Source organism: Microtus oregoni, unplaced genomic scaffold (genome assembly GCF_018167655.1).
Source record: "Microtus oregoni isolate MIOR12 unplaced genomic scaffold, Mior012 000022F_ref0000154, whole genome shotgun sequence".
In the NCBI taxonomy this organism is placed as follows: domain Eukaryota; kingdom Metazoa; phylum Chordata; class Mammalia; order Rodentia; family Cricetidae; genus Microtus; species Microtus oregoni.
Genome location: NW_024543081.1, coordinates 13,758,934 through 13,774,364, shown reverse-complemented (window position 1 = coordinate 13,774,364; position 15,431 = coordinate 13,758,934). Strand labels below are relative to the sequence as shown.

General features: G+C 46.2%; 2 protein-coding genes across 3 annotated transcripts in view; both read left to right on the top strand.

Moving 5' to 3' along the window:
• The window catches only part of Fam227a (family with sequence similarity 227 member A), a 56,292-nt gene extending 55,041 nt beyond the window's left edge, over positions 1-1,251 (top strand). The window contains exon 17 of the mRNA XM_041672547.1: positions 862-1,251. Coding sequence (XP_041528481.1) covers positions 862-934 — 73 coding nt within the window. The 3' untranslated portion in view covers positions 935-1,251. The remainder of the gene's footprint in view (positions 1-861) is intronic.
• Positions 1,252-15,301: 14,050 nt separating this feature from the next.
• Positions 15,302-15,431, top strand: part of Dmc1 (DNA meiotic recombinase 1) — a 33,376-nt gene continuing 33,246 nt past the window's right edge. For both annotated transcript variants that reach the window (XM_041672534.1, XM_041672533.1), the window contains exon 1: positions 15,302-15,352. In XM_041672534.1, coding sequence (XP_041528468.1) covers positions 15,302-15,352 — 51 coding nt within the window. The remainder of the gene's footprint in view (positions 15,353-15,431) is intronic.

Here is a 15,431-nt window from a genome sequence, read left to right as displayed (position 1 = left end):
GGAAATCCCACATCAATCGCCAGGCTTGGACACAGTCATCTTTTAAGGGCTAAATAGAGAGGCAGCGATCTCAATCACCGAGCTTTTAAAGTGCTCCCCCTCAGGACCCCCTGGTTCTATGACCCTATATGGTTCTTATCTTGATTCTCAGGCTCTTTCTCTGTAAAGTGGGAATGATAATAGTACCTATGGCCCAGGGCTGATGTGCAGAATGAATCGGCCAGCTCTTTGTAAAGCCCAGAACACAGTGCCTGACACAAGCAAAGTAGATGTGACAGAAGTGTGTCATCATCATCATCATTACGTTACTGTTTGAGGTAGGGTCTCACTGAGTATTCCAGAGTGTCCCCAACTGAAGAGCCTCCTACCTCAGCCTCCCAAGTGTTGGATTACAGATGTGTGCCACTGTGCCCTGCCCTAGCAATGCTCTTGGCACTTCCTTCTCCCCGGCACATCTAACATCAGGTGCTGTGGTTCCTTCCTCTTCTTCCCCAAGGCCTGTGGGCTGATGCGATCACTTTTATTGGTCCCTAGTAGGATTCATTCAACACTCTTGTCAACGAGCCAGGCCTCTGTTCACTTATTCCTAGGTGTTTTTGTTCTGAGAGCTAAGCCTAGCTGTCTGTTTTAATTTGCTTGTCTTGATTCTCTCCCTCTTGTGTATTACCACAGTCCCAGATTCTTCCTTGGTTGTATACATCTCCCCCTGTCCTCGTACATTCATGGCATGTATGTCCCTGTCACCTGTTGTTTGCTGGCCTTTTGACCCGCTTCCCCCAGGTGCTTGATTCTAGCCTGCTGTCGTCTTGGTCATAAGAAGTTCCCACCATTTATGTCTGTGTCTTTTTCATTCCTCCACAGCAAGCGCAACGCCAATATGTTCCGAATCAAGCAGGAGATGCTCTTTAGACTCTCCCCGACTTCCATGGAATGAACGCCAAGGATAGGCTCTGACTGCAGAGGTGGTGCCTGCCTGTGTTGTCGGACAGCAGTGAGAGCTCTGCTGCAGCCAGGGCCATGCTGAGTCTTCCTCAGTCCACTGGATAAAGAATATTAAAGTGCTCATCTACCACGAGCCAAAGTGAGGGCTGACAGAAGGTGACTCACCTCATCCATTCAGACATTTACTGATGCATTCTTTCATTCACTTATTAATAATAACCACACAATTCAACGCATCATTACGAAACATAGCAAGACCCTGACTCAAAAAAAAAAAAAACCCAAGTAAACAGGAAGTATTAGAAGGGAACTGAGCTTGGTGGTGGTGGCGCACGCCTTTAATCCCAGCACTTGGGAGGCAGAGGCAGGTGGATCTCTGTGAGTTTGAGACCAGCCTGGTCTCCAAGAGCTACAGAGAAAACCTATCTCGAAAACTAAAAAAAAAAAAAAGAAAAGAAAAATGAAATAAAAAAAAAAAGATCCATTCTATAAGTTCTGTTACTCTGGAGAATCCTGACTGATTTTGGTACCAGAAGTGGTTGCGCAGCAACAGAAATATAAGAATGAATCTTTTAAGTGTCTGGAATAGGCTTTCAATTTGCTTACACCTACAAGTACTGAGACCTCTCCAGTTATCAAAGCCTCTCCTGGGAGCTCAGAATGGACTAAAAGTCCATGATGTGAACTATTTTACAAACTTACGGAAATAAATACATTTGATTATTCTTTTTTTTTTTTTTTTTTTTTTGATTTTCGAGACAGGGTTTCTCTGTGGCTTTTTGGAGCCTGTCCTGGAACTAGCTCTGTAGACCAGGCTGGCCTTGAACTCACAGAGATCCACCTGCCTCTGCCTCCCGAGTGCTGGGATTAAAGGCGTGCACCACCACCGCCTGGCTTTACATTTGATTATTCTGATTCATCAAACAAACGGCCTGCTGAAGGCCTGGAGAGGTGGCTAGGAAGAGCAGGGGAAGGAGGATGGAAAGAATTACGCAGCACCCAGGGAAACTTATAGGGCTATGTTCACTGTCTCGACAGTGGTGAGAGATCCACATCCGTAATTTACCTTAAAGGCGTGTATGCTCTTGTGTTAACTACACCTCAGGCTGTTGTTTACAAATGCATGTGGATTTGTAAACAGGATTACGTGCCTGTAATCCCAGCACCTGGGAGGTGGGACAGGGAAGATCAAGAGTTCAAAGCCAGCTTCCACCACATCTCAAATTCAAAGCCAACCTGAGCCCTACTAGACAAAGTCTAGTCTCAAAACAAAGAAAACAAATTATAAACATAGATATTTCCAAATTCTGTCCACTGAAATAACCTAGAAATAAAAGCTGATAGCAACCCAGGATACCCTTCCCCAGTGCTAGGCAAGTGCTCTACCACTGAGCTGCCCCCACCTCTAGCCCCGGACTGTGGCTTGAGATAGCATTCCCTTTAAATGAACACACCAGGCTGGTGTCCAGTGGTTTTCCACACTGATTCAGAGCACATAGACTTGAGCCAGCTGTGAGTCCAATGCAGTGTGGAAATGGTAGTCGTGATAGACCCTGCCCCACCGTGTCTGTTTGAAGCTGATACTTCATGAAAAACACATAGAGCAGAGCCCAGTCCAGCAGGGGCTGTGCAAGGTGCTGGCCATCCAGCTCGTGCGTGCTCCACAAACGTGGCCAGGTGGCCTCTTCCTTTGCACCCGAACCCGGCTTTCTCTCCAGAGGCTCACACTGCGGAAGAACCACTTTCCCCTCCCTGAAGAAACCTCGGTGGATCTGTCTCCCACCCTGTAAGGCAGGCCAGGCCTCAACCATTTCCTGCCCAATGCAAATAAAGAGCTCCCCAGGAACAGCTGTACTTGGTTCCCAGTGGCCTGCCTGATCCTCAGATGGCTCCATGTAGCCCACCCCCTGTCTCTAGCTTCCCAGTGAGACTCTGCTTCTTTAGGGCAGGTGTCTGTCTTTATCTCTGTATCCAGCAGAGAACTGAATTGAGAAGTGTCTGGTGAATGCTGATGCAACGCATGGTAATAGGTTTGCCTCCCACGTCTGTACGAGGGATGTGGATGCAGTGCATGGTAACAGGTTTGCCTCCGACATCTGTATTTGAGGTTAAAAGGTTTTCGCCTTTGGAAATATGAACAAATGAGAAAGTCCAAAACATATGATGAGTCGCTTCCATGTGTATATTGAATATATCTTATGTCTATATATTAAAACATTTCCATAGAATTCATTCATTCATGTATGTTAAAATGTATGTGATACACACACAATTATACACACCACACACACACAATTATTTGGGGCAGGCCCATCTGTTATCTATATTAAGTTAGCATATATCATAAGTTTATTCATGTGTTTTTAGTTTAAATTTTTTCTTTGCAGTATTAGACATGGAACCTAGGGCCTTGCCTATGCTCGGCAAGGACTTTCCCAGCAAAGCACTCCTTCACATTTCGGGGTCTTACTAAGTTTCCTGGGCCACCCTTGAGCTTGTGAATCTCCTGTCTTCGTCTATGGGCCCAGCTGCCTGCCACTGCATGGTTTGGGGAGTGGGAGGCACACTCATGAAAGAAGCTTAAACTAAAGGGGTAGAAATAAGTCTGAGCCTAGATATTTGCATTCCTTTAAATCCTGCACTTCTTCGTATTGTCTGACTTGTGTCGTCCGTGCTGTGGCTCCCAGAGTGTCCCAGACTTCTTTTCTGGGAATGGGAATTGGTACAACCTAACATTTCCAGGAGCCTAGGATGCCTTTCAAGGTCCCTGAAACTATGCCTGCCCCGTAAGCCAACTACACTTCTGGAAATCTACCTAAGAAAATCTCAGGAAAGAAGGCACGCAGAAGATGCTTTATCTGTCACCTCAAGATGACATCATCAGGAAAAAAAGGCATGAAGAAAATGCTTCATCTGTCACCTTTGGATGACATCATCAGGAAAGAAGGCACGCAGAAGATGCTTTATCTGTCACCTCTGGATGACATCATCAGGAAAGAAGGCACGCAGAAGATGCTTTATCTGTCACCTCTGGATGACATCATCAGGAAAGAAGGCACGCAGAAGATGCTTTATCTGTCACCTCTGGATGACATCATCAGGAAAGAAGGCACACAGAAGATGCTTCATCTGTCATCTCTGATAAAATGGGATGCTCATTACTAACAGACATTTTGTGCAGCCATTTAAAAGCTATGTGAAAAATGCAAAAGTAAGACTAGGGATGTGGCTGGGGGCAGAGTGCCTGTCGAGTATGCCGGTTTTAATTTTGTTAATGTTTTCAGTAAAGACCAGTTGTTTTTATTTTGGTTTTAATTTCTAAAACTTGGATGATTTTTTTCTTTGTTCCTCTCCCCCATTAAAATGTAGGCAGTCCTTAGATGAGTGTGTATGTACACATCAGTTTGTCACAATGTCTCCCCAGAGTAATAAGCACAGTATTTGAAACTGGGCACAACATAAAGGGAACTAGGACAAGAGCAGAAGGCAGGCCTGGAGATGCTTGGAGCCCAAGCTGATGCTTTCCCAGACAGCTGTCCCTTCTATTGGCCTCCAGCTTCATACACTGTCCCACATCAGCCTTTGTCCTCTCGTTTTCCTGCCAGTCTCTCGGGCTCAGCCTAAATGATATGTTTTCTCTCCCCCAGACAGATCAGGTGCTTTTGTGTGTTTCCATACCATCCTGCATTTCTTTCTATTTTTAAGATTGTTTCTCTCTTTGGCCGGGCGGTGGTGGCGCACGCCTTTAATCCCAGCACTTGGGAGGCAGAGGCAGGCGGATCTTTGTGAGTTCGAGACCAGCCTGGTCTACAAGAACTAGTTCCAGGACAGGCTCCAAAACCACAGAGAAACCCTGTCTCGAAAAACTTAAAAAAAAAGATTGTTTCTCTCTTTGTTTGTGTGTGTGTGTGTGTGTGTGTGTGTGTGTGTGCATGCATAACGTGTGTGCAGGCCAAAAGAGGGCATTAGATCCCCTGGAATTTAAAGCAGTTGTGAGTCACCTAGTGTGTGTGGGTACTGGGAACTGAATTCAGGTCCTTTAGAAAAAACCCTTAACTCTTAACCATGGAGCCCCAAATGTATTCTTGCAACAGAAGAATAATAAGATCCCAGGTTAAGAGCTTACCTGGCTGTGTACTAGCGGCAGGCATGTACGGGGGCGGGAGGCAGAACAGGCTGCATGGACCTGTTTGCTAATCCTGGGAATGAGTCCCAGGGTCCTAGCCTAAGTGAAGCCCCTACCACTGAGCTTTCTCCAAGGATCGTGCTTTGAAAGTAGAGTTAAAGCATAGGAACATGGTTCTCTCTTCATTACTGTGAAGTCGTGGCTTTATCCTGTTCTCACAGGATGGTCACACAACAGTAAGAGCCCGAGAAAATCATCTTTCATAAGTTTGGATCACTTTGTCTAAGAAGTGGTATTCATCTTTGGGAGACTGAGAAAAAGAGTTCCCACTTGTTTGGGGCAGTGTCTTAGTCTCTGTTCTATTGCTGCGAATAGACACCACAACTGCAGCAACTCTTACACAGGAAATCATTTAAGTGGGGTTTGCTTACAGCTCCGAGGCTTAATCGTTATCACCATGGCAGGAAGCTTGGTGGCATGCCTGCAGACACATGGCGCTGAAGAAGGAGCTGAGAGTTCTGCATCAGGATCCACACTCAAGCAGCAGGAAGAGAGAGCTACTGGGCCTGGTTAGAGCATTTGAAGCCCCTAAGCCACCCCTAGTGACACACTTCCTCTAACAAGGTCACACCCTCTAGTCCCTGTCAAGTAGTACCAATCCCTAAGGACCAAGCATTGAAATATATGAGCCCATAGGGACCATTCCTATTCAAACAGGCAGTAATTTGAAAATACAGTTGGTCATGGTGGTACATGCCTGCAATCCTGGCACTCAGGCAGGGGAGGCAGGAGAATTGGGAGTTTGAGCCCAGCCCAGGCTATGTAGCGATTGCCTGTTTGGAAAAACAACAACAGCTGGGTGGTGGCGGTGCTCACTTTTAATCCCAGCACTCAGAAGTCAGAGACAGGTGGATCTCGGTGAGTTCTAGGACAGCCTGGTCTACAGAGTTCCAGGACAGGCTCCAAAGCTACAAAGAAACCTTGTCTTGAAAACTCAAAAAAGGAAAAAAAAAAAGGGAAAAGAAAAACAACAAAACAGCCAGGTAGTGGTGGTGCATGGCTTTAATCCCAGAACTCAGGAGACAGAGGCAGGTAGATCTTTGTGAGTTTGAGGACAACCTTGTCTGCAGAGTAAATTCCAGGACAGCCAGAGCTGTTATACAGAGATACCCTGTCTTGAAAACAAAATAAAACAAGAACACTGACTGCTCTTCAGAGGACCTGATTTCAATTCCCAGCATCCACATGGTGGCTGGTAACTGTCCTAACTCTCATCCAGGGAATCGACATCCTCTGGCCTCTGTGCACAGTGCACAGAAATGCAGGCAATGCTCTCATACACATAAAAAAGTAATCTCTAATTTTATTTTTAAATTTGTTTTTTTCCAGACAGTTTTTCTGTGTAGCCCTAGCTGTCCTGGAAGACTCCGTAGAGTAGGTTGGCCTCAAACTCAGAAATCTCCTGCTGGGCAGTGGTGGTGCACACCTTTAACCCCAGCACTCAGAGGAGTCAGAGGCAGGCAGATCTCTATGAATTCAAGGTCAGCCTGGTCAACAAAGTGAGTTCCTGCACAGCCAGAGTTGTTACACAGAGAAACCCTGTTTCAAAATAAAATAAAATAAAATAAAGCTGGGTAGGGGTGACTCATGCCTTCATGCCTTTAATCCTAGCACTCAGGAGGCAGAGGCAGATGGATCTCTGTGAGTTCAAGACCAGCCTGGTTTACAAGAGCTAGTTCCAGGGCAGGCTACAGAGAAACCCTGTCTCAAAAAACAAAACAAAAAAAAAAAAGAAAGAAAGAAAAGAAAAGAAAAACAATACTACAGGATCTCACTGTGTATCTCTAACTGGCCTGGAGCTTGCTGTGTAGACCAGACTGGTCTCAAACTCAAGAGATCCACCTGCTTGCATGCTGGGACTAACAGCATATACCACTATACCTGGCATTCAGTTTTTGAAAAGTGTTTCTGAGGTTGGTGACATGGTTCAGCAGGTACAGATACATGCCCTGGGTTCAACCACCATGACTCACATGTGGAAGGAGAGAGTCGACTCCCACAAGTGTCCTCTTCGTGCTATGTTACCTGTGCTTGCATCCACTCCCCACAGTGCACATGCGTGATGTGGGTGGGATGCCCTTCTGTAGGCTGTGAATATGTCTTATTACCATTGGTTAATAAAGAAGCTGATTTGGCCAGTAGCCAGACAGAATAGTGCCAGGCAGGAAATCCAAGCAAAAAGCGAAGGCGGAGTAAGGGAGACACAATGCAACCTCGGAAGGAGTAGCATCTTCCTAGCTACTCCTCCCAAGCGCTGGTAATATTGGAGGTGTGGCCACCACTCACAACTGAACATTAATTTAAAAAACAGTCTACCATATGTACATTTTATACTCTTAATGTTTTAATACAATCTGTTGCACCTGTCAGCCTTGAGGGACAATATGGTGAATAAAGGCGTAGGACAAAGCCTGGTCCCATCAGCCTCTGAGTGATGTCTAGGGAAATACACTGGGCACCAGTGAGAACCAGGAAAACAAGATAGACTCAGAGGCCTAAGGGAGAATTAGGGAGCATTACTGAACTTCCAAGAATGGTTTAGAAAGACTTCCACTTTCCAAAATATGCAATATACTGAGCATGGTAGTGCACGCCTTTAATACCGGCATTCAGGAGGTAGAGGCAGGCGGATCTCCGTGAGTTTCAGGAGAACCAAGTCTACATAGTGAGACTCTGTTTCAAGAAAAAAAAAACCCACAGAAACTTAAAACACTAGCGGAAGCATTTTGTCTGGGGGGTGCACGTGCCTACACATGTGTATCTAGAACAGTTATAGAGCAGTGGTTCTCAACCTGTGGGTTGCGATCCTTTGGCAAACCTCTGTCCACACAAATACTTACACTACAGCTGGGCAGTGGTGGCACACGCCTTTAATTCCAGCACTCGGGTGGCAGAGGCAGGCAGATCTCTGTGAGTTCGAGGCCAGCCTGGTCTACAAGAGCTAGTTCCAGGATAGGCTCCAAAGCTACAGAGAAACCCTGTCTCAAAACAAACAAACAAATTGCATTACAATTCATAACAGTAGCAAACTTACAGTTATGAAGCAGCAATGAAAATAATTTTATGATGGGGGTCACCACAACAATAAAGGGTCGCAGAATTACGGAGGTTGAGAACCACTGGGCTAGAGCATCTTAGCCCTGGCTTACCCCCACTCAGTTCTTGGGATAATAAGGGATGACTGGTCACCTGTGCATGCTGTCTTTTTATTTGTTGAACGAGACAGGGTTTCTCTGTGCAGCCATGGTTGTCCTGGAACTTGCTCTGTAAACCAGGCTGGCCTTGAACTCAGAAATCCATTTGCCTCGCTGGGATTAAAGGTGTTCACCACCACCACATGGCTACCTGTATATGGTTTCTATCACTAAAAGAACCTTAGAGTGTGAGACCCGGAGTTCAGATAGGATAGCGACGTCTGCCGACTTTGCTTTCTCAGTCCTGGAACAGGAAGAGAGGAGTTTTTGATGGCTTTTTGTGTGTGAGCAAATGGCCTCAGAGAAGACACATTTTTAAATTGCTCTCCGAAGTGACTCGCTTCTTGGTTTCTAAAAATGTTTTTCAGTCACAAGGTTCACATTCTGCAGAAAGATGAAACTATTCATGGAAAATTATGCAACAGGGAGAGGCACACTTGAGGGTTATGTCCTATCGTAGCATAACTGTCTGTGTTCTTTCATCTCGGTCCGCAATAGCCTGGGTACCTTTTCCTTGAATCTCTACCAGCACAGTGCCTGGCACAGTAGGAAATCAAGGCTCACTATCTAAATGCACTAATGTTTAAGGTAGATTATTGTGTGTGAGAGATGAACCTTCTTTCTTTAGTTCTCAAGCAAAATCTTTCTCAAATTCATGCTCCTGAAACTCCAGATTCCTGGTGTGAAGATCCCCAGACAGGGACAATGAGCTTTTGTCTGGCTATAAGGTGATTGTCCACAGAGGGGCAGTACAGTGTAATGGTTCAAAACTCAGGTCCTGTTCAGAATCCACTGCCTGTTTTCCTGTTTCTTTTCTTTCTCTCTTTCTTTCTTTCTTTCGTTCTTTCTTTCTTTCTCTCTCTCTCTAGCTCTTTCTTTCTTTCTTTTCTTGTTTGGTTTTTGGTTTTGCAATGCAGGGTTTCTCACTATAGCCCTGGCTGTCCTGGAACTCACTGTTGACCAGGCTGGCCTTGAACTCACAGAGATCAGCCTGCCTCTGCCTCCCGAGTGCTGGGATTAATGGTGTGTGCCACCACCATCTGACTTCATATTTCTTTATACAATGGCATTTTTTAATGTATAGGGAAATTGTGGCATTCCTGAGGTTCCCCAAACACACACACACACACACACACACACACACACACACACACACAATTGGCTATTTTATCTGGCCACTAACTGGTGCAGAGTGGCTTGCTTTTTTCTTTGTATCTTGAATAGGAAAATAGCATTTTGTCATACTTGATTTCTGTCTCTCTGTCTCTGTCTCTCTCTCTCTCATTTGGCTTTTTGAGACAGGACTTCTCTGTGTAGCCATGGATGACCTGGAACTTGCTCTATCGACCACCTGCTTCTGCCTTTTGAGTGCTGGGAATAAAGGTGTGTGCCACCACATTTGCCACTTCTTCCTATGAAATACAGTCTTACCGGAGGCTGGAGAGGGGGCTTGGTGCTTAAGAGCACCTCCCAACTACCCGTACTCCTCTCTTCTGGTCTCAACAGCACTAGCACACGGGTGCACATGCTTACATGCAGGTACACACACATACACACCAGATAATCTCAGCAGTCTGCTATGGCTTCTGAGTTTTGTGGTATGCCCTGTTCTTGCAGGGGACCTAGATTCGGTTCCCAGCGCCCACACAGCGGCTCGCAACCATCTGTAACTCCAGTCCAAGGGATCCAATACCCTCTTCTTCACTGGCCTCAGACACTCATGTGGTGTACATGTAGGCAAAACATTCATACACGTGAAATAAGTGTTAGATTGATTTAAAAGCCATTTGTCTTATAAAATAATAAATGGCCCTATGTTTTCTTCTAGTGCTTTTCTTACAATATTCAGTTTGATCTATCTGGAATTCATTTTGGTATGAGGTGTGAAGTATGGTTCCAATTTTATTTCCTTCCAGATGGTTACCTAGTCATTCCAATGCCATTTGCTCGACTAACTCATTTTCTTCACCAACTTGAAACTGCTCCCTCACGATACTCAGAATTTTTTCAAAATGTGACTCCGCCCCCCCATTTGACTGGAAAGTGCATGTTTTTTTGCTCCCTGGTTGTGGCTGGTTTTAAGCGTTTGAAAAGCTGCATAGACCCGTCAGTCGGGTGTCCTAACACGGCTTTCGTCTCACTTCGTGAGTTTGTCATTGCCAAGCTCGTTTCGGTTTCTTTCTTGAGTGTACTGCACACAACCTTCAAATATTATGAACATTTCTCTCTCCCAGCTGTCACTACACAAACTACATATGTTAGATTTCCCTAAATCATCTTGCTGTGCTCTTTGCAGCTCTCCGGTATCCTGCTGATGTCTTCAAATCGCTCAAAAGTTGCTGTATTTTAGGTGGATTCAGAAGGAAAGCCGGCCATCATTATTAATCCTTCTCAAATGGACATTTTTCATTAAAAAAGACAGACAGGCAACGATTCTGGAAAATAAGGGTGTTTGAAAAGCATTGGTTGGCTCTTTATCAACGGGTGAGGGTGTCCTTCAAAATGCCAATTGTTTTAGTAGTTATTCTATCAAAAAGGTTCAGAAGAAAATAAAGGTCACCCTGTACTGCTGGGTCATCCAAGACACTTCCAAGCTACCTCAGCAGTCGACGGTCTTTCAAGTGTTTTATGATTCTCAACAGTTTCCATTTAAGGGGGAAAGGAGGCAGTCTGGAGAAATGGCCCCACTGGCATTATGGCTGGCCCGGGTTTCTATTTAAAACGGAACTAAAGCCGCGCAATGGTGGCGCACGCCTTTAATCCCAGCACTCGGGAGGCAGAGGCAGGCGGATCTCTGTGAGTTCGAGACCAGCCTGGTCTACAGCGCTAGTTCCAGGACAGGCTCCAAAGCCACAGAGAAACCCTGTCTCGAAAAACCAAAATAAATAAATAAAAATAAATCGGAACTAAAATCTGCTGGTTTTCTATCGACTACTTAGAACCACGTTAGGACAAAGAGAATTACTCTCCATCCCAGATGAGAGGGCAGCAAATGCGAAGTCATCAGAGGACAGAAGAATCGGAAGTCTGAGGTACGCAGCCAGATATGGAAAGATTGGAGTGAAAGCAGCCCCGAGCGGGCAGGGGGAAAAGGACCCCCTTTTTCGACCCTCTAACAAACAGTTCTAGATTGTCATTTCCCGCCCTGGTCAGCCGCCTCGACTCAGCGCCACAACTTGGAGTTCTCTCTCCTTGACCCGGCACTTCCCTTTGCCCAAGGGTTCTCCTCTCAGGCCCAAACAGAGCTCGTGCTCTATCACGGGCCTCCCTTAGAAACTTAGAGCCCTGCTCAGTCCCACCGGGCAGCACCCACTAGGGCCCTCGCCCTTCCCGTCAGCCTTTGCCCCGCCCCACAGCTCCTGCAGCCTTCGCTCCGCCCAGCTCCACAGTCTTAGCCCCGCCCCATAGCCATAGTCCCGCCCCATAGTCTCAGCCCCGCCCCGTGGCCTTAGCCCCGCCCACATTGGTGGCACGCTGTGGCCGTCCTCGTTTGGCGCCAAACCCGTAGAGATTCGACGACTGGGTTGTCGGCCACCGCGTTCTGGGTCGTCGGCCACCGCGTTCTGGGTCCTAGTTAGAATCCTAGACTGGACCGGAAAGCCTGAGTGGGAATCGTAAGGGTTTCACCTTGAAAATCTCGGGGAAACCGTGGGCTCGAGGTGGGGGGGTGAGTGGTGAAAAGAGGAAGGGCGGGAAAAGCTGAGGAAAACTCAAAGCGTTGAGGAAGCGCTTCCTCTCCGTGCCTTTCTGTGGTCATTTTTGGTCATTGTTGGACTTGGCTTGGTAACTGTCGCCTTCCATACCGGCCCTGAGGCGTGTAGGGATTTCGAGACATTCCCTGCCTCGTGGAAATAAGTCCGACCTGAGTCTTGCCGGCCTCCCTGCCTCCCTGCCTCACGAGGAAACTGGGGCCTGGATAATGTAGGCCTCAGGGCGCTTACTGAACCTCAGAGCCCATGGGCTGACCGCCTTCACCTTCCCCTGCCACCCCCAGTCCCCCGAAACCCCTTCCCCTGCCGCGCCCCCGAAACTCCTTCCCCTGCCGCCCCCCCGAAACTCCTTCCCCTGCCGCCCCCAGCCCTTTGAAACCCCTTCCCCTGCCCCACAGTCCCCCAAACCCCCTTCCCCTGCCCCCTAGTCCCCTGAAACCCCCTTTCCTTCCATCTCTCCATTCTCTGAAACCCCTTCCACTGCTGCTCCTCAGTTCCCTGAAACCCCTGCCCCTGCCGCTCCCTCTGTCCCCAGAAACCCCTTCCCTTGCCCCCAGTCCCCTGAAACCCCTTTTCCTTCCGTCTCACCATTCCCTGAAACCCATTCCCCTGCTACCCCTCAGCCCCCTGAAACTGAGGCTAGGTGCCCTGCTTCAGATCTGGGGGTGGGCACACTGGTGATCTCAGCAGAAGGCAGATCTGAGTTCATGGCCTGTGGGTCTAATAGATCCTGGTGCAAAAGGAGAGAGGAGTCTGCCAATAGATTTGTTTTTCTGGAATAGTCTATAATTTGAACTAATCATGAATACAGCCAAGAGTCGGGCATGGCGGTGCACATATGTAGTCCCAGAACTGGGGAGGTGGGAGAGGAGAGCCAAGAGTTCCAAGCCAGCTTGGGTGGGCTATGTAAAACACATACACACAGGCACTCACACAGATGCACCTACCTCAGGAGGCAGAGGCAGGAAATTCGTGGTAAATTCGAAGCCAGTCTGTTCTACATATGGAGTTCCAGGACAATACAAGCAAAACCATCTCTCACGACTGAAAAAAGGAACAATATTCCAGAGGAGCCTACTCAGACAGTTCCCTCTTTTGTGCCCAACTCTCTGCTGCCTTAGTAGTTTGTTTCCTTTGTGTTGGACTTCAAAACCTGACTTTGGTCTTTTTTTTGTTTGTTTTTTTTTTTTGTTTTTCGAGACAGGGTTTCTCTGTAGCTTTGGAGCCTGTCCTGGAACTCCCTTGGTAGACCAGGCTGGCCTCGAACTCACAGAGATCTGCCTGTCTCTGCCTCCCAAGTGCTGGGATTACAGGCGTGCGCCACCACCGCCCGGCCTGACTTTGGTCTTAAATGAGGAAACAGAATAGTTCAAGAACAAGAGTATTCATTTTATTTAATGTACACCATCATGTCTATAGCTTCTTGGTTTTTGTTTTTTGTTTTTTTTTGTTTGTTTGTTTGTTTTTGGTTTTTCGAGACGGTTTCTCTGTAGCTTTGGTGCCTGTCCCGAACTAGCTCTTGTAGACCAGGCTGGCCTCGAACTCCCAGAGATCTGCCTGCCTCTGCCTCCCTAGTGCTGAGATTAAAGGCGTGCGCCACCACTGCCCGGCTTGGTTTTGTTTGTTTGTTTTTCTTGTTTTGTTTTGTTTTTACCTAACTTGTCATTGGGTATTTTTCTGGCTAGTTTTATATCAACTTGACACCAGCTAGAGTCATCTGAAGGGAGGGCTCCTCAATCAAGAAAATGCTCCTAAAAGACCCAGCTGTAGGGCATTGTGGGTGGTACTATCCTTGGGATGATGGTCCTAGATTCTATAAGAAATCATGGTGAACAAACCATGACGAGCAAGCCAGTAAGCAGCACCCCTCCATGGGCTCTCCATCAGCTCCAGTTTCCAGGTTCGTACCATGTTTGAGTTTCTGTCCTGACTTCCTTCAATGATGGACTAAAACCCTAACTCAGACAGGTATTTACCGTACGTTTACAAAATTATTAAACTAGTAAGTACTGTGGAATATATAGTTTTATGAAGCAAAGATACAGTTTACCCGTGTACCAATTCACAACCAGCAATTGAGAATGTATTCATCAGGTATGGGAAAAATAAAATCCTTTACCAAGGTTATGGTAAATTTGACATGCTAGGGAAGATGCAAAGAAGAATGATATAAAGTTCTTAGAGTGTTGTTAAACATAAGCCTGCAATTAATAAGTCTAACATTCAGAAGAACAATAAAGATATCTTCATTTGTAATGACTGTATGATAGGAAATCAAAAAGTGATAGAAAGTAGCCTTATGTGTGGTGGCACATGACTAACCCAGTACTTGGGAGGTAGAGAAAAGAAGATCAGCAGTTTAAGGTCCTCTTCAGCTACAGCTTGAGGCCAGCCTGAACTACGTGAGATGTTGTCTCAAAAAGACAAGCAAAAAAGATGATGATTACATATAGGAAATAATACCACAAGCCCAGCAGAAAGATTGAACAGCCACTTTTTTGCATGCAAATGTTTTGTTTCTTTTTGATCTTTGGTGACTTTGAAATTATACCAGAAGCTTCTATGCAAGAGAATTTTTACTGTACAAACTATGACTGCTGTTCTGGCTGTGTTGTTTTGTTTGAAACAAGCTAAAGTCCTCTAGGAAGAGGTAACCCCAAGGAATTGCCTTTATCAGACAGCCTGTGAACCAGTCTGGAACATTTTCTTCATTCATGGTTGATGAGGAAAGGCATAGCCCCACTGTGGGCATGCTATTTGGGTAGGTGGTCCTAAGTTATATAAGCAAGTAGGTTGAGCCAGGCAATGGTGGTACATTCCTTTAATCCCAGCACTCAGGAGGCAGAGACAAGTAGACCTCTCTGAGTTAAAGGCCAGCCTGGTCTACAGAGTGAGTTTCAAGATAGCCAGGGCTACACAGAGAAATCCCTGTCTCTAAAACGAAAAACAGAAAAAACAAACACCACCACAAGAAAGAAAGGAAGGAAAGAAAGGCAGACTGAGCAAGCCATGGAGAACTAGCTAGTAAGCAGCCTTCTTCCACAGCTGGTGCTTTAGATCCTGCCTCCAGGCTCCTGCCTTAGTTCCTCCTTTGGCTTCCCTCAGTGACAGACTGTGATTGGGGTGTGTAAACCCTTTCCTCCCCAAGTTGCTTTTGATTTTATCCATGTTTTATCACAAAAATAGAAAGCAAAATAGGAAAACTACATCTTAAATAATATTTCTTATTTTCCCAGAATTGATTATTTTTCTGCTGCTTCCCTTTCAACATGAAAGAAGATCAAGTTGTGCAGGAGGAATCAAGATTCCAAGATGAGGAGGTATTATTAGATTGTTGAAAGTTATGGCAATGTTCAGTCTTTCCGCAAAAATCAAATTTCATAGTTTTTAGGTACTGTT